Below are 26,769 nucleotides of genomic sequence, written 5' to 3'. Positions count from 1 at the left end.
ATGTATTTTTTAAAAAAAATTATTACATTTTTAAAACACATTTATTACCCTAGAAAAATTCACACTTCAAAGTTTTTATCAGCAATTTTTTTCCACCCATTGGGAAAGGGTCCGGTATCGGTTCAATTGGGAAAAATAACATTGAAGAAGAACAATGAGAATTTTGTCTCATTTAATGAAATAAACCGTATTTTTGAGCTTATTCCAAATTAATTACCTATAACTACCTGTTTTAAAGAATAAGCAGGAAGTACTTATTGATTCTTTTATCAATGTCCCATCTTTTCAAATTTTCAAGCTTTCAGTTTGTCAAAATGTATAGCATTACACTGTTTACACCACAGGTCCCGCCAAATTACCAATTTCTCTACTTTAAATTTAAGCGGAAGTGAAACAATAAGTCAACTTGTACAATAATTCATTTAGTCTGTTGCTTCACAGTTGAATTGGGAATCTTTGGTCACAAAACTGGGAAAAATTAATGTTTTTGGCATTGGGAATGGTGCTGTTTATCAGTACCAGTTATGTAAGGAAAAAGAAACCGCTGTTTATACTTTTACTGATGATGAAGTGAAGATTTTTTCTTGTTGTTTTAAATATATATTATTATAACAGTAACTTGATCCGAAGGGTCATATCACGTCGAGTTGACAGGCGTGGATCATCAGATCAAACGAGACGCGTAGCGTCGAGTTTGATCTGATGATCTGCGCCTGTCAACGAGACGTGATACGGCTCTTCGGATCAAGTTACTGTTATAATGATAAATTTATTATATATCCCCTCATAGCTAGCAAAATATATTAAAATAAACCTTCAGAGATCAATTGTATAACATTTATCCATAAAACAAAGCATAATAACAAGGGACTTTTTAATGCACAAGAAAAATAATGTCATATTTCTGCGTACTACGTCATCAGTTTCAGAGAGTGGTGATATGGATTCAGAAAACCACAGTGTGGTGATCCGAAAAGTTGGATCACGATGTCACGTGATTGCATAAAATCAACAGTAAAATTGAGTGATACACATTAGGTATATAATAATATATGTTATTAAGATGCTTTTCCCTATGTTATAAAACTTGTATGCTTATTTTTGTGTTTAGATGGTGGTCCACCTGCACAACAGACACCAAACATAACTGAACCACCCCCAGCAGAGAAGGCTGCCACAAATACTGCCGAGACAGAAATGGGTCAGTATGACAGATATCTAAAATATGATGAAAGAATGAAATGTACAGACTAGATAAGCAATATTTTGAAAACATTTCTAATATGTTTTATTTGCTCCTGCTGAGTATACCAAGCATTCAAAATAACTATGTGAAGGCTGAAATATTGCTGTGTAAATGCAAAAAGATGATGCAAACATAAATGTTTAAAGAATAATGAAGCATTTATATTGTCATGCAATACTTCATTTTATTTTGCTATTTTTCCCTTTCCTCTGCATTCCATGAAATTTAAATTCTTTGATCCTTGTCAATTCAGTTTTATTGGACTTTGTTCCACAGTGCTTAGTCTAGAAGTATCATAAATTTTTCTTAGCTGCTGCTTGGCTGCAGATTGTTTTAATAATTTAGTACAAATGCATCTAACATATAAGGGGTAAAATCAATACATGCTAGTCTATTGCTAGAAGTAGTTATTTGCCATTTCTGCACACTAAGGAAAAAATTGACATATTTTTTTTACATCCGAAAGACTATGCTTGACACTAATTTACTTAATTTAATTAATTGACATTTTTAAGGAATATATGATTAAGTGTTCTAATAAATGCTGACTTAGAATGCAGTGTTTAATCTAAAGACCACACTAACCAACATGCAATATATTTACGGTAGAGGTTTTCCTCATTGTATTAATTTTCAATTTGTAAGTGGTCAAAAATTTAATGCCAAAATTTGTCCCAGCATACTTAAACTAAACGAACATGTACGACATGTAGAGGCAAGAAATAAGTGAAATTTTCTACCAGTGGACTGATTATGATTCCATGAAATTAAAAACATATGAGAAAAGTTTGTGTACAGCATTTTACTTCTGCATCCTTTATTTTGAAGAACTACAAATACTAAATGAAATAATGAATCAGTTTTTCTCAGTTTTCTTATTTTTTAATCTGACACCTGTGTGTTACAGAGGGGACAGAGAAGTGGGAGGAGGAGGGAGCTGAAGATGCTGAAATGGAGGAGGAGGAAGAAGAGGAGGAGGCACCTGTCATAAAAGCCGAGGAGTCAGGGCCCAAAAAGGAACACGTCAATGTTGTCTTCATCGGCCATGTTGGTCAGTTCAGAGATGTTTACATTTAACAATTATAACTTACTTTTTGGTGATATTTTGCGAAAGACAAGCGGTACACAAAATTTGAACAGAATAATCATTTGACTGTAGCTTATACTTATGTGTCATTCACTTTTCTACCGTAGATGCTGGGAAATCAACAATTGGAGGTCATATAATGTAAGTAGTTTCTATTAATATAATCTAATGTGTAACTTGTGAATATTGAAACAATTCTTTCCTATGTTTCATATGTGATGTAAAATCCATTCATGTTGTTTGCTTTTCAGGTATGTTACGGGTATGGTTGATAAACGTACTCTGGAAAAATATGAAAGAGAAGCCAAGGAAAAAAACAGAGAATCATGGTCAGTTGATTATGATACTAAAAATAGCTTAAAAGTTACAAAACACCAAAAAAGTAGATCAAGATACATAAGCCATGACATTCGATTAATAGCAATTTGAATCGCTGATCTTATTATACCCCCCGCAAACGAAGTTTGGGGGGGTATATAGGAATCACCTTGTCTGTCTGTCCGTCTGTCCGTCCGTCCGTCCGTCTGTCTGTCTGTCTGTGCAATCGTGTCCAGTCCATATCTTTCTTACAGAGGGACATTAGAATCTACTACTCCACACTAAGATTGCTCATGACCTAAGGGTGTGTCATGACCTTGACCCAAGGTCATTTGGGGAAGTTCAAGGTCACTGGAAGAAAAATTTCATAATTCGTGTCCGGTCCATATCTTTCTTATGGATAAACTTGGTATTTCACACAAAGATTGCCCATGACCCAAGGGTGTGTCATGACCTTGACCCAAGATCATTTGGGGAAGTTCAAGGTCACTGGAAGAAAAATTTCATAAATCATGTTTGATACATATCTTTTATGGAAAAACTTGGAAGGTTCTCATTTCACACAAAGATTGCCCATGACCCAAGGATGTGTCATGACCCTGACCCAAGGTCATTTGGGAAAGTTCAAGGTCACTGGAAGAAAAATTTTAAAATTCCTGTCTGGTCCATATCTTTCTTATGGATAAACTTGGTAGGTTTTCATTTTACACAAAGATTGCCCATGACCCAAGGGTGTGTGATGACCTTGATCCAAGGTCATTTGGGGAAGTTCAAGGTCACTGGAAGAAAATTTTCATAATTTGTGTCCGGTCCATATCTTTCTTATGGATAAACTTGGTAGGTTCTCTTTTCACACAAAGATTGCCCATGACCCAAGGATGTGTCATGATCTTGACCCAAGGTCATTTGGAGAAGTTCAAGGTCATTGGTAAAAAATTTTCATAATTCGTGTCCGGTCCATATCTTTCTTATGGATAAACTTGGTTGGTTCTCATTTCACACAAAGATTGCCCATGACCCAAGGGTGTGTCATGACCTTGACCCAAGGTCATTTGGGGAAGTTCAAGGTCACTGGAAGAAAAATTTCATAATTTGTGTCAGGTCCATATCTTTCTTATGGATAAACTTGGTAGGTTCTCATTTCGCTCAAAGATTGCCCATGACCCAAGGGTGTGTCATGACCTTGATACAAGGTCAGTCGTTGAAGTTCAAGGTCATTGGAATAAAAATTTCATAATTCGTGTTTGATACATATCTTAATTATGGAAGAACTTACTTCTGAAAAACCCAGCGGGGGGTATTTTGTCCCGTTTGGACAGTTCTAGTTGAATTTATTGATTTGAAATACAAATGTAGTCATAAATGATAAATAAATACAAACTATTGAAATTTGCAGGTATTTATCATGGGCATTAGACACAAACTTGGAGGAGAGAGAAAAGGGGAAAACTGTGGAAGTTGGCAGGGCATTCTTTGAAACAGAAAACAAACACTTCACTATCCTAGATGCCCCAGGGCACAAGAGCTTTGTACCTAACATGATAGGGGGAGCATCACAAGCTGATTTAGCTGTATTGGTGGGTATTAAGATAGCATGTAGTAGTTTCAATCTAAGTACATCATGTTTGATAGTTTGTATTATGTATTTATACTAAATTGGCATGAATCACAAAGGTTTTTCAGAATTTTTCCAAAATGTGATGGCTCGAGAAAAAAAAAAGAAAGTTAAACCTGTGTGTTTTATCCAAATTTTTCATCAATGCATATTCAGTGTTATCTATAAAGTTAAGACGAGATGTATTAGAATGAAAAAACAATAATATCCAAAATGTGATGGCTCGGGAAAAAAAAAAAAGAAAGTTAAACCTATGTGTTTTATCCTAATTTTTCATCAATGCATATTCAGTGTTATCTATGAAGTTAAGATGAGATGTATTAGAATGAATAAACACTAATATCCAATATTAAACTCATTTTCTTCTCAGATAGTTTTACATCTTTCTATAAAATGTCTTTTCTTCATAACAGGTTATATCTGCACGTAAAGGAGAGTTTGAGACAGGGTTTGAAAGAGGAGGTCAGACAAGAGAACACGCTATGTTAGTCAAAACTGCTGGAGTCAAGCATTTAATAGTTGTCATCAACAAAATGGATGACCCCACTGTACAGTGGTCAGAAGAAAGGTATTAATTTAATGCAATCCCTGATAATTTTGGAACTAAATAAATTCACACTGCTTGTAAACTTTATCAAAATACTGTATATGCTTACAAATTAGGCCTGTTACAGTTTCCTGTAATAATGGAAAACCACATTGAGGTTACTTTTATTGCCTTTGGTTTCATTTTTCCAAAATCAAAAGAAGAAAATCGCAAACCGAACTGAAAATTTGCTGAATCAACACCCCTGAGTTGGCGAAATATTTTTTGACGTGTGACAGTCCAAGTATACATCCAGTTTGAATTTATTTATATGTGATGTAGGTTATGACATGACTGAATCCACCAATTTATCATCATCAATTTACATGCGAGGGAAATATGTCATTTAGAGTAGACCCCTGCCAGTGAAGATGAATAATGTTCCCCATTTATAGTTTGGGATCATAGATTTTAAATCTTTAGGGGATTGGTGGGGCTTGGTGGAAGGGAGGGTTCTTTTTTTGTCAGGAAGTTCTGTTTGTAAAGTCGGTGTTATATTAATAAACCCATATTTTTTAAACAGGTTTAATGAGTGCAAGGAGAAGTTACTACCATACCTGAAAAAATGTGGGTTTAATCCCAAAACAGACATTTATTTCTTACCTGTCTCGGGGTTAACAGGTGCATTCCTCAAAGACATACCTGACGAATCTGTGTGTCCGTGGTACAGGTAAGGGTCAGCGCATAGTATGGCTTAGTTACACTGATAAATGTTTATGTAAATACTTATGTTTAATATTGTAGGAAAACAGATTAACAAACAGACAATGAATTATGAGTTTGACAAAAACTACCGATTGCATATTAATGGCATTGAAAAATTGCAGTATCAACTTGATCAATGCTCAGAAAGATCTTAGAGCAGTTCTGTAAAACTAAATAGTTCTAAAGTGAGTTATATCAATTTTGTGAAACATCTCATTGAGCAATATAGTCAAAAAAATCAAACAAATACCATAGCTGCATAACAATATTTTAAAGTATTAGCTAAAAGTTTTATGGAGCATGTGTTTTTCAACTTGTATTTCTAATGGACATTTGTGTTTTACAGAGGACCATCATTGATAACATACCTGGACACAATGCCATCCTTCAACAGGTCCAGTAATCTACCTGTCCGTATGCCTATTGTAGACAGATACAAGGTATCAAATACGACTTCAGACATGTCTTTACATGGAAATCAATTGTTTGAAAATCATTTAGAAGAATTTTTTTTTATTTAAAAGAGAAAAGAACAGCATTTATCGATGAAAAAATTCACCATGCATACAAATGAGTTTATATTCAAGACTCTGCATTTAGAAAAATCCTGACTTTAAATGTTATTGCATTTATTTCTCAACATTCGGTAATTAAATAAAAGAGTTATTATGCCTTTTCATATACTTGCAAATCCTATTGTTTTTTACTATATATCAATGTATATTTAAGAAATAAAGATTGCTCCAAGCCGTTTGACATGTAAATGTGCATTAGGACTCGCATTTATTTTCAAGAAAAAAAAAATTAGAAAAAGAATCTTTATCAACAATCATAACTTTAAGCCTCTTTACTTTTTATGGCGTCGGGCTTGCCCGATCGTCATCTAGTGATCAGTCAGGTTTACGCGATTCACGTTCGTTTTAAATCCGCAATAGAAAATAGCAACAGCTGTAAACCAATTTCTTTTAAAACGTTCACAATGAATAATAGCTTGTATATAAAATATCAATTGTATATATACTATTACAAAACAACGATATTATATTTAATTTTTACGCAAGAAAAACGTTATGGTTGTTGCGGATGAATTTGAAGTAAGAGATGCGTCGAATTTACATGAATCACATTTTGGGACCGATTAATGTAATACAAACAATCTTAAATACGGTAAAATAATTACAAAATAAACACGAATACAACAAGACTATAAAGATTGAATTTCTTAATCTTAGCTTTACTTTTACGATCTTCAATCCAATTTTATCCGAACAACCGACGATATTGATGAGAATGCCAGTATTTATTTATTATGGCCATTTCCTCCATTTGTTTACCGCGCCCTATCGTAAGTCGATCGTAACATTAGAGTCATGGTTGTAGTTAAGATGCAATCACTATACAACAGAACAACGCTCTGATGATGGCAATTAATGAAAATAATTTATGAAACCCTTCATATGTCTTCATGAAATTAGATTGATATAAGGATGGACATTTTATTGATTTTTCGATGTTGCAATTATATATGTGCTCTTCGGACCAGGACACAAGGCTATCAGGCCCTATACTGTATTTGTGTTAAGACTATTTTTTTTTTTATTATTATGTTACCGGAGTCACTCACTTGACCTATCTGCAGATCTTTTGAAATTGTTTTTCTTGTTCGACGCCATTGAAGCCTTTCAGGCTTTTGATTTAAATTAGGTGACTGTATTGCATTCCGATTACGTTAAATGCCCGATCAGCAAACCAGCAGGTGCTCGCCATGATTTACTGCCAAATTTTAAAAACGTTTTTCCTGCGTATATAAATTTTTTAATCAATATTTAAATTTAAAATATAACATTCTCAAAAAATATACCGGTAATATAATGTATATTTTTTCATATATGATTTCTGCAATTATTTATAAATTATAAAACGAACAATCGATTCCATTTGTTTATAGCGCGGAAATTTTATATATCTCACAATATAAATTTTTTATTACTTTCGATAATCATGGCGGTCAATGTCACCCATATCTAAATTAATTCGGAAACACATGAGGTTGCTGAATATTTGGCTTGAAGATGATTAAATAAATCTGACATCGTGTCTTTATCAGGCCAGTAGTATTATGTGGACAAAGTTTACAACCTGTCTTATACATGTATTTGCTTTCGTTTGCTTCTTTTTCCACAGTGATCAAAAACAAGTGGATAGGCCTACACCATTTATTGCATGAAATGCGTTGTATTAAACATGTGACCGAATATTCGAATACAAATTTTCCATTCGAATATTCATGAAAAACTATTCGTTCGCAAATGTTCGAACATTCGTTTCAGCTCTACAAGACTCTCTGCATTTAGGAAAATCCTGACTTTAAATGTTATTGCATTGATTTCTCAAATAATCTCTGGTAGCTTTCTTTGTACATGTAATTGATTTTTTAAATATACATGTACATTTTAAGACAAGGATTAAAGATTTCCACTTTTCCTAAGGAATGGAATTTACAAGCAATTTAGCTTTTCAAAGAATCTGAACTTTCTGCAAGTACCATATTGAGTGAGAACTCGTTGACAACTTGACATCCCAAGCTTCTATACATGATTTAATGTTCACAGTTTTGTAAATGTTTGGTTTTCATGTGATGTTTAAAATTTTATTGATTTTTCAGTTGCAATTATATATGTGCTCTTTTAATACTAAAGTGCTGGTCATTTTCTGCTGTAGGATATGGGTATCATGCTTCTAGGAAAACTGGAGTCAGGGTGTATATTACGGAATCAGACATTCCTGCTCATGCCAAACAGAGTAAGAACATTTATGATAAGTTAGGAAAATGTATCTTTTGTTTGAGATTTGTAAATTGAACGAATATCTTGTCTCTATAAGTTGGGAGGTTTGACGTGAATTTTAATTTTTTCTGGAAATTACAGGCAAGTGTCAAAATCATGCAGATTTTCTCAGATGACATTGAGGTAGAAGAAGCCAATCCGGGAGAAAATCTGAAACTGAAAGTGTCAGGAGTGGAAGAGGAGGTAAATGTTATCTACAACTGTTCTCTTACCACTGAATAAAGTTGAATGAGATTTTCACAAGATCTTTTATCACATGGTGTCATGATACCACCTCATACCTTACATTTTGATTTGACAAATATTTGGGGTTTCCCATAGCAAAGTATGGACATTGCCAGTATACTTATTACCTACATGTATGTATTTTGGAGGTATCTTTTTTTGGGTGATCAGTGCTAACAGTACCTCTTGGTATTTGTCTCACGGATTATAGAGGTCATGATTTTGCAATGATGTCACATTACACTATCCCCAGGACTCGACATTAACGCTGGTCCGGTACCAATGAAAAAAAATTACGGACAAGTGAATATTGCTGGGCAATTGTCCGATTGGACAAGTGATTTTTATCTAAAGAAGTCTTCAAATAATGATAATATTAAAAACAAAAACTATTGAAAAGTTTATCGAATAAAAATGGAAGCAGTACATAAACCCGAATTTCTATCCTGATATCAATCGCTATGTAAGTTCACACTTGATCAGGATCGATGTTCACTAATTGCAGCTATACTATTGCATGGGGTGGATCTTACGACATTTGTGGGTTTGGAATATATTTGATTGATATTACAGATTCACTTGTGAACATTTATGTTGTTGTCAGGACAGGAAGTCTAGATAAAATTTTGTTTTATATGTGTTTGTCTAATTTATCAATAACAACATAAATAATCAAGCACGTTTAATTTTTTTAATTTAAGTAATTGTTTTCAAGTTGACAGAATAAGATATTCATTGAAAATTTTTCTGACAAGTGAAGTTAAAGTTCGGACAAGTAAATATCTTGTAGGAAGTAGGAAAAAAAGTTAATGTCGAGCCCTGATCCCTTACCCAAAATTTGTTTATTCTACATGTAGTTCTTGTAAAAATAGTATTCTTTGACTTATCCAAAGAAGTATTACCCCAAGACTGAGTGTTTGTTGGAGTTGCATAATTAAGTGAAGTTAGTGAACATTAATTAATAAGGCTATCTAAATTTAATTCCCTGGTTCTCAGGCCAATTTTCTCCAAAACAGATGCGGGAGGGCGGCATTTTATTTTTCATTTTATTGGCAATAAAGTAGATGAGGGAGGTATTTTTTTAAATTTTAATTTCCGAATTTTCTTTAACATATAAGATAATTTTTTTAATCACAGATATACTTTCCATTTCTGACAAAATTTCTGCTTTATCCATTGCTTAACAGCGTGTAAACATCGTAGGTAATGTCCTCGAAATTTTCAAACGAAGTAGCCAAAATCTCCATGCAAATAGCTACCGAAGTGATATTTGAATACTAAACTACTAAAAAAAATGAGGCGGAATTTTTTTTCCGGATTGGTCTCCGCAATACCAACTTTTTATTTTATCAAAAATACGATAAAATTAGCAGTGCGGCTACCTCAAAACGGATGCGCGCGGGCCTGAGAACCAAGATTTCAATTTTATATGGCCTAATCGGTAGTTGTGTATCATTAGTGCATGATTAGGGAGGTTGTTTAAACATTTGACCTACTGTATTATCATTCTTTACAGGATGTGTCCCCAGGGTTTGTATTGTGTCCCTCAAATAGTCTGTGTCACACAGCTAAAACATTTGATGCTCAGGTAAGGACAAAGAATATTGTATGTTTTACCTTAATAGAACTACATTTTTTTAAAAAGTAGACAAGATGACAAATGTTTAAATGAAATGTTTCTTTGATATAAAAATTTTGTCTTGAAGCTAATTAATCAATGATAACTTATATGTCAATATGTTTTGCTTTCCTTGTTGACTTTGTCTAATGTTTTCTTTATCCCTTTCCCCAGATTGTGATATTGGAACACAAGTCCATTATATGTGCTGGATATAGTGCTATTCTACACATTCATGCATGTGCTGAAGAAGTAACGATCAAGGCCCTACTGTGTTTATTAGACAAAAAAACTGGCGAAAAGGCCCAGATTAAACCCAGATTTGTGAAACAAGATCAGGTGGCAATAGCTCGAATAGAAGTCAATGGAGGCATGATCTGTTTAGAGACATTCAAAGATTTTCCACAGATGGGACGATTTACATTACGAGATGAAGGTAAATACCTAGTCATTTTCTTTATCCCTACAAAACCGTTAAATACATATATATATTTATATACATGTATTTCAGAGTTTGACACTTGTGACATGAGTTTAATCATGCTTTGACTTACGAAAATCAAGATAAATGAATTTATTTTTTCTTTGGTGGTTTTTACTTGTGAGGATATTTTTGCTCACTATGACAGGGCTCTACATTAATTTTTCCCTACTTGTCCATGCAGACAAGTGACCAAGACATTAGCTTGTCAAAACTTCAACCACACTCGTCCTAAAAAACTTCAGCAAATTTTGATTGATTCATTATATTATTGATAAATACAACAAACACTTAAGACAAAATATTATCTAGGCTTACGGTCCTGACAACATTAAAGTTCACAAGTGAATCTTGTCAACATCAAACAGAATCCAAACTTCATAAGTTCCATGCCTTTCCAGTAGACTAGTATGCAATTTGTGAACTTCGTTTTCGATCGAATGTGAACTCAAATAATAGAAATCCCTATTGGGATCGAAGTCTGGTTTTATGTATAGCTTCCGTCTTGAAACTATCAATTAACTTTTAACAGTCATTCTTTTTAGGTCACCTGAGTAAACTCAGGTGACCTATTGCTATCTGTTGTTGTCCGTCGTCGTGCGCCGTGCGTTAACATGTGAACATTTTTAGCTTCTTCTCTGCAACCACTCAACCAATTTCAACCAATTTTGGCACATAGCATCTACGGGTGAAGGGGAACAAAAATTGTGAATTTCATGTTCCCTGCCCCCCTGGGGCCTGAGGGGTGGGGCCAAAACCACTAAAATTAGTGCAATCTTTAAAAATCTTCTTCTTTACTCCTGGACATCAAGCAGGCAAACTGTTGGCATGAATGTAATGAGCATTGAGTCCTCTACCAAAATTGTGAAATTCATGGCCCCAGGGTAAGGGGTTCTTGTGCTAGGGCGGGGCTATATAGATTATATAGTGAAAATACATTATTTCTTTGAAAATCTTCTTCTCTGCTCTTGGGTATTAAGTAAACTAAGTAAGTACATACTTATGTTGAGCAAGAGTGCCTCTTTCAAAATTATATATTTTATGGCCCCAGGGTCAGGGGTTCTGGTGTTAGGGCGGGGCTCTATTGATTATAATAGTGAAAATGCGTTTATTCTTTGAAAATCTTCTTCTCTGCTTCAGGGTATCAAATAAACTAACTAAACACATAGTTATGATGAGCAAGAGTGCCTCTTTCAAAATTATGATATTTATGGCCCCAGGGTCAGGGGTTCTGGTATTAGGGCGGGGCTCTATGGATTATATAGTGAAAATGCATTATTTTTTGAAAATCTTCTTCTCTGCTTCTGGGTATTGAATAAACTAACTAAGTACATAGTTATGATGAGCAAGAGTGCCTCTTCTAAAATTGTGAATTTTATGGCCCCAGAGTCGGGGGTTCTGGTGTTAGGGCGGGGCTCTATTGATTATATGGTGAAAATGCATTTATTCTTATTTACAAGATACTCAGGTGACTTATAAGGCCCGTGGGCCTCTTGTTATTATTTAGGGACACCTTTACATTACTGTAAACCAACATTTATTCGCGTGCGAGAAATATTCACGAGTTCCGCGACCTACTTTTGCTCGCGAATATTAATCGCCGCGAACCAATAATTTTGAGAATTATTTGTAGAGAATTTTTCTTTAGTCGCGAAAGTTAATTGTAGCGGATGGATTTCAGACTGACGAATCGCGAAAAAAAGATGACGCGAATAATAGTTGGTTTACAGTATTATGCACTTGTCACCTCAGACAAGTGCCCAGCAATATGAACTTGTCCAAAAACATTTTTCACTGGTACCAGACAAGCGTCAATGTCAAGCCCTGTATGAGACAGCAAGCTTTCCATTAACTACTGACACTTGGTCTTATAAAGCATAACGAACTTGTAGCAAAACCACAATTATCTCTCTTCTTTGTGTATCTTTCTTAGATTAATGAAAATAAATAATTATAATTTGACAATAATGTAAGAAAGTGAGGGTGTTTTGAATAACTATACTTTATAGCTCACCTGAGTGGAAAGCTCAAGTGAGATTTTCTAATCATTCGCTGTCTGTCCATCTGTAAACTTTTCGCATTTTCTACTTCTTCTCAAGAACCACTGGGCCAATTTCAACCAATCTTAGTACAAAGCATCCTTGGGTGATGGGGAGTTAAAATTGCTAAAGTAAATGGCCAAGTTTCCTTACAAGGGGAGATAATCAACTAGAAAAGAAATTCGTTGCGAGCAACGAGAGGTCTTCCGTTCGATTCTGAAAAAAAAAACGCAAAAACGAGCTGAATAAAGTGATAAAACTTTTTATGGAAAAAAGGGGATTGAACCCTAGTCGCCAGCGTGAAAATCCAAAAAGCTTACTATTACACTATTGGAACCACAGGTCTAAATGTACTTGTATATACTTCTGCAACAGTACACCTGCCCTAGTGTATTTATGTCCAATAACATAAATCAGATCTTGATACAGTAATGTTAGTATAAACTCCATTTAACGATCTTTTTTTTTTTTTAAAAAAAAAACAAAACAAAACAAAAATCTTACAATTTTCTTTTCTATCTGTTTAATATGACAGAAGTGTGCATCAGCAAAACAGTGGTTACGCGTTTGATACTTACTATAAACATCGATATTGTTTCTTAAAAACATTTACTTATAACTGTGATTTAAAATCTGATTTTCCGCAAAAAGCAAAATATATTAGGTATCATATTACATTATCACATTTAGTCTTTTCTTTTTCTTCTCTGAGAACCAGCCAAAGCTAATTACAGAAGACGTTTGAGACGACTGTGGATTAAAACTTAGTTTGACACAGAATTGCATCGTAACTACGACGTGACAATCCAAGTTTTCCTTTACATTTCATTTATCCTTAGGTTACTTCCATGTAAACAAACGCTCGGCTGACCCTGACTTGCGCAATGTCGGAGTTGACAGAGACAGCCGCCATTTTGGACCCGCTTCAGATTTTTAAATGTTAATATCAAGAGTTTGGATTTATCAATATTCAAACAAATTATACAGTAAGCATTAAAAGAAAGGTTTCTATTACCATTCCAGAAATAAATGAAAAATATTGAAAAACAAAAAAGTTAGAAAATATGGACTTTTTAATTTCACTTCCGATAGCAACCAGAAGTAAGAACGACGCACGAAAAGGTAATTCCGCAAATCTAGAAGTCATCATCTATCATCTCTAATAAGTCTCCAGTTAATATCTTCAGCCATTTTTGAAAAAAAGGGGGAACAAAAATCCATTTAAAAATCAGAAAACAGGGATGGGGTAATTGAATAAAGTAATTGTAATTGAGTGTAATTAATTACATTTTTCAAAGTAATTGGAAAATTTTTCTTGTCATGCCACAACTTCATATAATGACACAGTAATTCCTGAAAGTTTCACTGAAAACCACTTCAAAAAAGGTCATGTATTTTCAATTACTTTTCAATTACATTTCAATTTTTTTTTCAAAAAAAAAAATAATATTTTAAGAAACATACTGATACATAATTTTATACTGGTGGGTTTATATTAACAAAAATATTCCCATGTTTTATAAATTTTTTCCCAAGAACCACTTGCAAATTATAACAATGATTGCTTAACTTTTGTGGAAGCACTATTGGTTTTACAAGGGGGAAATTCTGTTCATTTTAAGGCATCACAAAAGTTATCAATGGAATTGTGATAGATATTATTTAATTTTATAAAATTGGATTTGAAAAGACAAAAATTAACCTTTGTTTTATTACATACATGTATCTATGCATTATTGTTATCTTCAAAAGATTTTTGCAATTCTACCTTTTTTTGCAGGAAAAACGATTGCAATAGGAAAAGTTCTAAAAATCAAAGAATAAATGATTTGAATATTGACTCAAAGGAAGAAATTTAAATGGGAACTAGTTTTGCTTTCATTGCTCAACAGGAAAAATCTTATTTAAACAAAAATTTTTATATTTTTTTTATAAAAATAAAGGACATGGCAATGTACTGTGCAGATGTATAATTTCTGTGTCTTTGGAGGTTTAATTACACTTGTTAAAGGTGCTTCATTATGTGTATGTTTCTTTTTTAACTTTAAGAATTGTTTTAAAAATTATGCATTTCAGATATTTCTTCTTTTTTGTCTAAAACTGCAATTTGCTTTAAAAAAAAGTTATTGTGAAATTTTGATGACGTACAGGTTTTTTTCATATTTCATTTTTTGTCTTGCCAGTTGTGACATAAAAAGTAGATGATAATTGCATCAATTTTTTTTTCCTTTTCGAAATAATAATAATAATAAGAAACAGTAGAGCTTATGCGATAGTAAGGTGTCTTCCGTCCTTCTGTCTGTCCTTAATAAATAACAAAAATAGGGTTGGGTCAGTGAAAAATTTTTTCAAAGACGCACTCCTCCTACAGTTTTGAAACTTTTTAAGCATAACTTGGCACACAAGTAGAATACACATGACAAAGATACATCACAAAAGTTATCGCTTTTGAGCGATGTGGTGAACGGTGTTGTCAATTTTATAAAAATAGAATTTTCTGTGAAATTCCTTTGTTTTATGCTACATCCTCCTACAGTTATATCCATTGTTTTATTACAACTTGGCATCAAGTAGCATACACAAAGATACTAAAATTTTGCATTGGTTTTTTTTTGCAGGAAAAACGATTGCAATGGTTACTAAAAATCAAAGAATTTTCTTGAATATTCCTCAAAGGAAGAAATTTACAATTTTGATTTGATTTCTTATAACTTGCCACACAAGTACCCATCCATTTGCGAAATAAAATAACTATCAATAGGACATGGCAATGTACTGTTGCAGATGTTATAAAAATGTTTTCTGTGAAATTCCTATCAAATGTTACAAGGTGCTTCATTATGTGTATGTTTCTTTTTAACTTTAAGAATTGTTTTAGAAATTATGATACATAGACTAGTGCATCAGATTTTGATTTTGATGAATTTTGCTTTAAAAAAAAATTATTGTGAAATTCCTTGAAAAAGCTACAGGTTTTTTTCATATTTCATTTTTTGTCTTGCCAGTTGTGACATAAAAAGTAGATGATAATTGCATCAATTTTTTTTTTCCTTTTCGATTTTTTGAAAGTACATATCAAAATGGTTGTAAAGTATTTCTATATTAATGACATATGCATAAACGAAGTGAATTTAAAACAGTAATTTAAAACTGTAATTATATTCAAACAGTTCAAAGAATTAAAAAAAAGACAACAACACATTAATGGTTGCTAGAAAAACTGAAAAAAATTATGTAATAGCAGTTGTTATGATACATGTATATACATTATGCATCAAAACAGCATTTCAAATCTATTTATTTTACAAATTCAAATTGTGCATGTTAATGTTAACTTTATATGTATTGTTAAAATTCAGATTTACTAGTGGATTTCAACTGAGAAAAAATTAGCAAAAAATGTTAAATATTTCTTTCAAAAACATAGAAGGCACACTTGAATGTTTATATCTAATATTTTCTTCAAAATGTACAGCATTTTACAAAAACTGAGGAAAGTTAGTATGCTGGCATTTTATTGTTTTTATTTGATGAATGAACTATTAAAAACATGCATTTGCAATGTGCTGATAGAACTGTATTACACAGTACAAACATTTATAAATTTTTTCTGGAAAATCTCTCTTGATGTCTCTTTGTATTATATGCAAGAAGTGCTGATAAGATTTGACACCTTTAAATGACAAAAAGAATTATTTAAAAAATAAAGATTCAAGCATACATTCGACTTAACCATGGATTTATTTTTCCTTACCTAAGACACCAGGATTTTGGTGAATTACATAAAGTGATGCATTACATTACCAGTGCTACAAGAATATAAACATTAAATTACCATTACTCTAATTTCTTGAAGTAATGCCATTTCATTTTGGGGGATAGAAATGCAAAACTGTGAATATCCATATATCCCACCCCATAAAAAATAAACATGATGAATGATAATTCAAATATGGTTTGAAGTACATGAACTTGTTATATTAACTAAACAGTTTCTGATCACTTGTCTGTCTGTCTGTCCACCTGTCAAACTGTTCATATTTTCAACTTCTCAAAATTAAACCACTAAGCCATTTTTTAGCTGAGGTGAAATCTCAAGTGAGCTTTTCTCAGCACCCGTTGTCAGTTGTCCATCCGTCTAACTGTCTGTCCGTCCGTCTGTAAACTTTTCACATTTTCAACTTCTTCTCAAGAACTACTGGGCCAATTATAACAAAACTTGCTAGAAAGCATCCTTTGGTAAAGGGGAGTTTAAACCCCCCCCCCCCCCAACAGCAATTCCAAACAAACAATTTCTTAAGGATGGCCTTAGTCATATTGATATGGAAGCATCCTCAAATATTGTTGATTAAGTTTGTTCAAATGATGACCCTGGGGTGGGATGGGGCTACAAATTGGGGGATCAAAGTTTTACATACGAACATATAGGAAGAAAAAGAGCAGGAAAGCCATGATTAGTCATATTGATATGGAAGCATCCCCAAGTATTGTAGATTTTGTTCAAGGCATCCTACAGTAGTGTAGGTTGGGGTCAAAATGGGGTATCGAGAGAACATATATAGGAAATATCTTAAAAATCTTCTCAAGAACAACAAAGCCACAATTAGTCAAATTCCTATGGTAGCATCCTCTGCAGGTAGTATACATTCAAGTTTTTAGCTCATGGTAGCATCCTCTGCAGGTAGAGTTCATTCAAGTTTTTAGCTCACCTGAGCTGAAAGCTCAGGTGAGCTATTCTGACCACAATTTGTCTGTAGTCTGTCTGTCTGGTGCCCATTTTTGGGTGAAGCTGATTCAAGTTTGTTCAAATGAAGGGCCACGCCCCCATTCAAGGGGGAATAATTAAGAAATAGTGAAAATTTGGTGGCATGTTTTAAAAAATTTAAGAACCACTGAATTGGGAAAGATAAAACTAATGTGGAAGCATCCTCAGGTACTGTAGATTCAAGTTTGTTCAAATCATGCACACGGGGGTAGGGTAGGGCCACAATGAAAGATCAAAGTTTAACAAAGGAATGTAAAGAAAAAATCTTCTCAAGAATAACAAAGCCATGATTGATCATATTTAAATGGAAGCATCCTCAGGTAATGTAGATTCAAGTTTGTTCAAATCATGACCATGGGTTAGGATGGGGCCAGAATGAAAGTTCATACTTATAGGGAAATAAACATAGTAAGTCAAAGAAATATGTAAGCATCCTTGGTAGATTCAAGTTAATTCAACACATACCCCCCTACTGCCTTTTAGGGGTAGGTCGGGACCACATGCATTTAAGCTTTTCAAAACTGGATTGAATTTTGCTCCTTTTCTTAGCCACTGTGCTCAGGTGAGGGATGTTGCCCATGGGCCTCTTGTTTTCAAATCCCAAGCCACCCCAACTTTAAAATTCCATTTTCAAGAACAGCAAAGCCAAGATTAGTTAAATATAAAATATTGAAGCATCCTCAGAGAGTTGAGATTCAATTTCTTTCAAAACAATATGGCACCTGGAAGTAGGTTTTGCCAGGAACAGGCAATCAAAGCTTTACACATGGATACTTATGTGAAGAATATGAAGAATTACAGGCTCATATTGACTCAGGTGAGCATTGTGGCCCAAGAGCTCTTGTTCTCTGCTTTTACTGAAAGTGAGGTAAAATATATTACTTGGGTCTGTCATTTTGTGTGTGTAACTCTTATTTCCAAATATCCTAACCTTAAGAAAACTTTTTTTAAGGTCTATAGGTTGAGGTATTAAGAAATCTATACTTTCTGATCAAGTGCAAACAATTGCTCTCAGACAACATCTCAAAAAGCATTTGAGCATGCAAGACTTCTAGTTGACTTTGAGGTCGAAGGTCTAGGCCAGAAATTTATTTCAAAAAATGGTTTCCTTTTGATAATTTCAGTTTTCTGTGAGCCTTTGCAATGAAATTTCATAACTTAAAGAGACACCATGAGGCATACCGCACAAAGGGGAAAATTGACAAACGTAGAACTTTTGCATGATCCGAGTAAATTTTGTTCAATGCCTTAAAGTATTAGGTTTCAGAAAATTTCAGAACCTAAAAGAACTATTTTTATGGAGAAATATAAAAGTAAAAAATAATTGCAGTATGCCCCATAACGAAAATATTGCTTTTAATTCTTCCTCCCTATTGTACGCGTGCACAGATAAGATGAATATGTTACCATAGTTACCATGGTCTCAAGTACCCAGGAATGAATGCAAGTAGACAAAAAATTTTGATGCATTCTTTTGAGAAGTTAGATCATATTTCTCACATTTACATATGCTCCATTTGAATGTTGTTTACAAGTTTGAGCTAAAAATAAAAGTGGCATGACACAAAGACACAAAAAGATAGATCTATACAACCTTCGTTTTTACGGCACTTATTGTGCAGCCTTTTCTTGCTTTACACTGCAGTTTAATTGTCATATCTTTGCTATATAATTATAATTTTCACAAGTTTTTCTCTGTATGCTACAGATATCTTAAAAGAAACACATGAATTTGACTCATTGTGTTACTTTAAGAATCCATTGGACTTGGAGATTGAAAGGTTAAGGTCATATATTTATATCTTGCATAAGATTTCTCCTGGTGAAAATTTTCATTTTGATTTGCATTAATTTGAAATTTTTTACTGTTAGTAAATATCTCTTTTTCAAAAAGTTAACAAAACCTGTTGATTTTGAGGTCAATAGGCTCATATATTCTCGAAATGTTCGCATTACATAACATTACAAAAATATTTTTTTAACCTACATAAATGCTCAATGGGCTTTGAATTCATAGTTTGTAATTAACAAGTTAAAATTGAATTAAATTCCCACATCTTTTTTCAGGATTAAAAAAATTAAGAATTGGATCAAAACATGTATATTCATATTTCGTTGAAAGTTATTTTATCAAACTATGAGAAAAAAGTCATCAAAGCTTTCCATATAAATTTATGCACTTTAAAACCAAATTCTGAGGTGTTTAAATGCATCAACATATTAATTCTAAGCCTCTTATTTTAAAGATATTAAGCTGATAGGTTTGAAAATAAACAGTCTTTAATTCTGAAGAAGGATATGGAGATAACGAACAGTATTCAATCTAAAAGTCCATAAAGCAATACAGAATAAGAGCAGATCAAACGCGGACCCCCGAAACATCATAGGTGGGATCAGGTGCCATGGAGGAGTGAGCATCCCCTGCTGACCGGTCACACCATCCGTGTTCTCCTTGTCATGATCAGGAAATAACAGAAAAACCCGTCGTCAATTCAGTGTATAAATAATGGACTAACAATTGGTATGATAAACGCCAGTCAGCATTTGACTCAATGATAAATTGTATTTGCTGACAAGGTCATTGTATCGACCATAGAACTTACGAAATGATGACATTAAACGAGACTGCTGATATTCTTGTTTCATCAACTTGCTTGTCAATAATTTACCTCGTTTTAGAAATTGTTCATACGTAGAGCTGCACTTGCGTATCGAATCAACTGAGATACATATACTCCGTTTGCAGGTGATGAAGGTATATTGCTGCATAATTAAGGGAAGTTGACGAATCGATAGATAAGTTAAAGTCATCACGTTTATCATATAGCTTGGTTGTTAGATTACCATTAACGTCTTTTTTCAAGTAAAAAATCCAAGTATGAAACAGAAGTGTCAGACTCTGTGGTATCTTTTACCTCAAGCTCACTAGGATATATCGTATCGACGTAGGAATGGAAATTACCATTGTTAATTGACAATACGTCGTCGATATATGTAAATATCGAGTTGAAGGCTACAGCAATTGTTTTCTTCTTTTCACGCACAAGATTTTGCATAAATTCTGCTTCATATGAATATAAAAATAAGTCTGCTAATAATTTGTACCCATGGGAATTCCAATAGAATGTTGGAATACCTGGTCTCCAAAAACCAGATAAGATATTGTCAATCAGAAACTCAAGCATTTTTGGGTCAAGTACAAAATAAGACAAAAATAGTCCCATCCACATAATCTGCAGTAAATCGGCTTTGTAATTATAATATTTTTGAAAGATCATAAATATTCATGTATGATTACATCAATTGTATTCTTATATAAATATATGTGCAACACAATAAATGCGAATTACTTTTTAATGAATATTTACAAGCACGTTGATTGAAATAATTTAGTATAATAAAAACCAAGTATAGATCTAAAATAACAACACAATTTTTTTTTTTTACAATTTGACAGGTCGACAGGTCGACAGTTTTTTTTTTATAATTCAATGTATATTTATTTAGTTATATCACTACAAGTATCATCTTAAGGATGGGTGGGGGGGATCACTCATATCATAAGATACATGTACATGTACATTGAATGCCTAAAAGAGTAAAATTCCATTCTATTGTCATATGCGCAATGTCTGATAACAGTTAGATATATACATCTCCATTTGACAATCCAAACCTATGACGACATGTTGAATTACATATTTAAATAAACATGTCTACCTGTCGACCTGTCAACCCGTCGACCTTCTACCTGTCGACCTTCAACCTGTCTACCTGTCGAACAACCCGTCGACCTGTCTACATGTCGACCTGTCTACCTGTCGACCTATCAACCCGTCGACCCATCGACCTGTCGACCCGTCTACCTGTCAACCTGTCGACCTGTTTACCTGTTTTCAACCTGTCTATTTGTCGACCTGTTAAGAAAACATAGTAACATTTGTTTGAACAGATGATCTTTTAAATTAATTTATATGCAATATTAAATATCTTGTTTTGTGCATTTATAATTCATTTGATATAATAATTGGTTGATGATATAGAATGCAATAAAGAATGCAATCGGTTGGTATAATTCACCAACAATGACTATAAATATTCATTAAAATAGCATACATTTAATTCATATACAAAATATGTTAATTATATCGTTTTGTACATTTATGAATATATATAAATATGCAAAAATATATATTCTTACGAGGAAAAACTGGAACTATTTTCGTCTTATAATGTACAAAATAAGACAAAAATAGTCCCATCCACATAATCTGCAGTAAATCGGCTTTGTAATTATAATATTTTTGAAAGATCATAAATATTCATGTATGATTACATCAATTGTATTCTTATATAAATATATGTACAACACAATAAATGCGAATTACTTTTTAATGAATATTTACAAGCACGTTGATTGAAATAATTTAGTATAATAAAAGCCAAGAATAGATTTAAAATAACAACACAGCCTTTATTTTTTTTTTTTTTACAATTTGACAGGTCGACAGGTAGACAGGTCGACAGGTCACAGTTTTTTTTTTTAATTCAATGTATATTTATTTAGTTATATCACTACAAGTATCATCTTAAGGATGGGTGGGGGGGATCACTCATATCATAAGATACATGTACATGTACATTGAATGCCTAAAAGAGTAAAATTCCATTCTATTGTCATATGCGCAATGTCTGATAACAGTTAGATGTATACATCTCCATTGACAATCCAAACCTATGACGACATGTTGAAAACATATTTAAATAAACATGTCTACCTGTTTAAATGTCAACCCGTGACCTGTCTACCTGTCGACCTGTCGACAAAAACTTTTCAAAGTCGACCTGTCTACATGTCGACATGTCGTCCTGTTTACCTGTCGACCTATCAACCCGTCGACCCATACCTGTCGACCCGTCTACCTGTCAACCTGTCGACCTGTCTACCTGTCGACCCGTCAATGTCGACCTGTCGACCTTTAAGAAAACATAGTAACATTTGTTTGAACAGATGATCTTTTAAATTAATTTATATGCAATATTAAATATCTTGTTTTGTGCATTTATAATTCATTTGATATAATAATTGGTTGATGATATAGAATGCAATAAAGAATGCAATCGGTTGGTATAATTCACCAACAATGACTATAAATATTCATTAAAATAGCATACATTTAATTCATATACAAAATATGTTAATTATATCGTCTTTATGAATATATATAAATATGCAAAAATATATATTCTTACGAGGAAAAACTGGAACTATTTTCGTCTTATAATGTACTTGAGCCAGCATGGCTCAAGTTCTTTGATTTAAAATACACACAAATAACGTTTCAAAATCATGGAGAGAAGACCCAGACATAGAAAATTTTTAGAAAAATGTGTTTCAAAATGTACAATTTTGTACCAAATGTCTGATATGGCCAATTTTCAAGTTATTTTTTAGGAAATCAAAGCTCAATTTCGGGAAAATATTTTCCGTTCCTGTTGCACAGGAACCCGATAAATTAAAAAATGTTAAAATTTTATGTGACATGTCAATAAAATTTTCACTTTTCGCCCAGGTTCCTGCCGAATGCCAATCAAAAGCGCCCTCGTTCTTTACGAGTTCCATTTTTATTGAAGAAGCAGCTGTCAATAATATCAAAAAGCCTGGATTTTAATTTGTCGTGGGGAATTGTTGTGTATAAAGTTTAAAAGTCGTAAGTTTTTAAGCTGTTGATTTTTGTAAAATCTTGTGTTTCAAATTGTCCAAAAGTTCTTTAGAATTTTTTTTAAAAATAATGTTATCTACTTTTTAGCTGAAAAAAATTTGAGACCCAAGATGCATCAATACTCAAGATTAGATTATCCTACATGCCTTATAAACTTTCTCAGTTGCAACATCAAGATGCCTCTGAATGTGTCAGTCCAAAAGTACGTCACAGTGACTTGTATGGCACGCCAAATTCACAAAAATGAGCTAAACCTAGTTTCACAATCGATAAACTAGGTTTATCGACCGTAAACTATAGTTTACAAACCGTAAAGTATAGTTAACGATTCGTAAAGTATAATTTTCATCTGTAAAACTATATTTAACGGTTGTTAACTATAGTTTACGAATGCTAATCTAAGTTTATCTGTCTGTAATAAGCGTTAACAATAGATTTTGTTGATAAACATAGATTCACGTTTGTAAACTATAGTTTACAATCGTAAACTATAGTTAAGAGTTGTTAATCATAGTTTCACAAATCGTGAAACTATATTTATCAGATCGTTAACTATAGTTAACGGTTTGTAAACTATAGTTTACAAATCGTGAAACTGTATTTATCAGATAATCTATGTTTTGCAATCGCAAATGATTGTTTTTGGTGTTAAGTATAGTTTACGGTTGTGAAACATAGATTATCGCGTTAACTATGGTTTACAGACGTAAAATATATATTAACGTTGTTAACTATAGTTTACAGTCCGTAAACTATAGTTAACAACCGATAAACCTAGTTTATCAATTGTGAAACTATGATTAGCTCATTTTTGTGAATTTGGCGTGCCATAGACTTGCTTTATGAATTTTAACATTTAGTACCGTATAAGCAGAATTTTTAGCGAGGATTTAATTTTGGTATTATTACCATGCAAGGATGCTGAGATTGCTAAAATTGAATATCACTAAAAAATAGTTTGCGATTTCTTTGCAATAGGTTCCTAAGTGAGCATTTTAAAATCGCTAAAATTACATCTTGTTAAAAAATAAAATACCAGTTTGGTAGAACAAATCGCTAAATTTGCGTCTCGCTCAAGTTTCCTCTTAGTTTACAGTTTATGTTGGAGACGTGGTATTGGTGAGTGCTTTCTATGCAGAAAAAAATATTAAAGGTGTAAGACATTGATGTATAAACAAACAGCTATAAGTACTGGTGATTCTAGATCCCTTTTTAGCTCACCTGAGCCGAAAGCTCAAGTGAGCTATTCTGATCACAATTTGTCTGTAGTCAGTGTGTAAACTTTTTGCATTTTCAATTTCTTCTCAAGAACGACTGGGCCATTTTTAACCAAACTTGGTACAAAGAATCCTTGGGTAATTAGGAGTTAATCATTAAATTCTTTAAATGAAGAACCAAGTCCCCTTACAAGGGGAGATAATCAATAAAGAAAATAATAGGGTGGAGTCATTGAAAAATCTTTTTCACAAGGACCGCTGGGCCAGAAAATCGGAAACTTGTGTGGAAGCACTGTTACAACGCACTTTGAAAAATTACGCACTTTGAAAAAAAATTTTAAAGTGCGTTAAAATTTTGGACCAAGCTAACGCACTTTGAAAAAAATTAAATTTTTTTCAAAGTGCGTTAATATCGACCATATCAACGCACTTTGAAAAAAATGTAAAGATTGATCAATATTCCTTCAAATAATCGGTATGATAAAAAACAGATCCTGGTTTGATAACTTTTTTATGATAAGTCACTGTAGGACCTGGGATATTTTTAAATATTTAAGGTTTTGATAAAATAAAAGGGAAAATTAAAAGATCTTGAAAAAAAGAGTGACGATTGTTTACGTTCATTAATTCGTTTCTTCTTTTTTTTTTAATTCTAGTCTTTGATAAGTAGATGTAAAGGTGTATAGGGGGCTCAAACAGAGGACAGCTTGAAGCAACTTAGCATTTATCATAATAAAAAGGGGCCAATTTGATTGTTCAAAACTAAAAAAAATCTTTTTCTCTCATACGTTTTACTGTACTTAAAAATTTCTAGTTTTCATCTGTCTTAATTAACTCATTTATTATTGAAAGTTTTCAACGTCATACCAGTTATGTAAATACATAATTATATGAATGCTTTGAGTATAGCATAGACATCGAGACTGGGCGATAGGGCTAGGGGAGGGGATGGGTGGGGGCTAAGCCCCCCCCCCCCCACTTATTTTGAAAAGATATATGCATCGTATAAGCATTGAAAATGCAGCGTACCCTTTTCAGGTTTATTGCTCCCCTCCCCTGTTTGTTACCGACACCTATGTATTGGAAAGATAAAGATTTAGACTGAAGGATCTTATACCCGTCTTCTCCTCTTTTCGACGGGAGTAAATCAATTCATTTTTGAGGTTAGGGTTAGGCTTGGTTTTTTGAAAGATAATTAACAAATAAAATCTTTCCATGACTAAAATATGATTTTTTTTTTCAAAGTGCGTTAAGTGTCTCCATGGTAAAATATATTTGATGTAGACTCTTAACGCACTTTGAAAATTTTTTTCAAAGTGCGTTGAGTTGGTCCAAAATTTAACGCACTTTGAAAAAAATTTTCAAAGTGCGTTGATTTTTTCCCAATTTTAACGTACTTTGAAAATTTTTTTCAAAGTGCGTAATTTTTTCAAAGTGCGTTGCCACAAAGCACAATAGATTTTACAAGGGGGAAATCTGATAGACATTTTAAGGCATCACCAAAGTTACTCAGCTAAGCGATGTGGCCCATGGGCCTCTTGTCAATTTTATAATCCTAGTTGAACAATTTAAGAGGTGGAAAATAAAGCTTTGTTTTATTACATATCTATGCATTACTGTTATCTGCAAATGATTTTTGTAATTCTACCTTTTTTGCAGGAAATAAGGTAATAGGAAAAGTTCTAAAAATCAAAGAATAAATGATTTGAATATTGACTCAAAGGAAGAAGTTTAAATGGGAACCAGTTTTGCTTTCATTGCTCAACAGGAACCCATCCATTTGCGGAAATTCCAAAGATAACTGATCAATAGGACATGGCAATGTACTGTGCAGATGTATAATTTCTGTTCTTTGGAGGTTTACTATCAAACTTGTTACAAGGTGCTTCATTATGTGTATGTTTCTTTTTTAACTTTAAGAATTGTTTTAGAAATTATGCTTCTAGATATTTCTTCTTTTTTTTACTATGCAATTTGCTTTAAAAAAAGTTATTGTGAAATTTTGATGACATACAGATTTTTTTTTATATTTCATTTTTTTGTCTTGCCAGTTGTGACCATCGTCTCAAGCCACGGTCCGGAGTTCGCATATATAGCTCTCTCCTACCAGATGGGAGAGGAGCGTACATTTTGGCCGTTGTTTGCGACGATGAGTTGTGACATGAAAAGTAGATAATGTTTGCATCAATTTTTTTTTCCTTTTGGATTTTTTGTAAGTACATATCAAAATGATTGTAAAGTATTTCTTTACTAATAACATATGCATAAATGGAGTGATTTTAAAACTGTAATTGTATT

General features: G+C 32.9%; 1 protein-coding gene across 1 annotated transcript in view; it reads left to right on the top strand.

Annotated features, from left to right (window-relative positions):
- The window catches only part of LOC134274069 (eukaryotic peptide chain release factor GTP-binding subunit ERF3A-like), a 16,807-nt gene extending 2,145 nt beyond the window's left edge, over window positions 1–14,662 (top strand). Inside the window, exons 2-14 of the mRNA XM_062756311.1 lie at window positions 1,112–1,201; window positions 2,154–2,297; window positions 2,441–2,474; window positions 2,585–2,662; window positions 4,048–4,228; window positions 4,680–4,834; window positions 5,376–5,522; window positions 5,904–5,997; window positions 8,279–8,359; window positions 8,485–8,586; window positions 10,145–10,216; window positions 10,421–10,682; window positions 14,547–14,662. Of these exons, the coding sequence (XP_062612295.1) occupies window positions 1,112–1,201; window positions 2,154–2,297; window positions 2,441–2,474; window positions 2,585–2,662; window positions 4,048–4,228; window positions 4,680–4,834; window positions 5,376–5,522; window positions 5,904–5,997; window positions 8,279–8,359; window positions 8,485–8,586; window positions 10,145–10,216; window positions 10,421–10,682; window positions 14,547–14,590 (1,484 nt within the window). The 3' untranslated portion in view covers window positions 14,591–14,662. The remainder of the gene's footprint in view (window positions 1–1,111; window positions 1,202–2,153; window positions 2,298–2,440; window positions 2,475–2,584; window positions 2,663–4,047; window positions 4,229–4,679; window positions 4,835–5,375; window positions 5,523–5,903; window positions 5,998–8,278; window positions 8,360–8,484; window positions 8,587–10,144; window positions 10,217–10,420; window positions 10,683–14,546) is intronic.
- Window positions 14,663–26,769: the final 12,107 nt, after the last annotated feature.

Source organism: Saccostrea cucullata, unplaced genomic scaffold, assembly GCF_032062105.1.
Source record: "Saccostrea cucullata isolate Sc308-1 unplaced genomic scaffold, CSIRO_AGI_Scuc_v1 ctg31, whole genome shotgun sequence".
NCBI lineage: Eukaryota > Metazoa > Mollusca > Bivalvia > Ostreida > Ostreidae > Saccostrea > Saccostrea cuccullata.
Note: the sequence above shows the minus strand (reverse complement) of the source record. Positions and strands in the feature narration are given on the sequence as shown.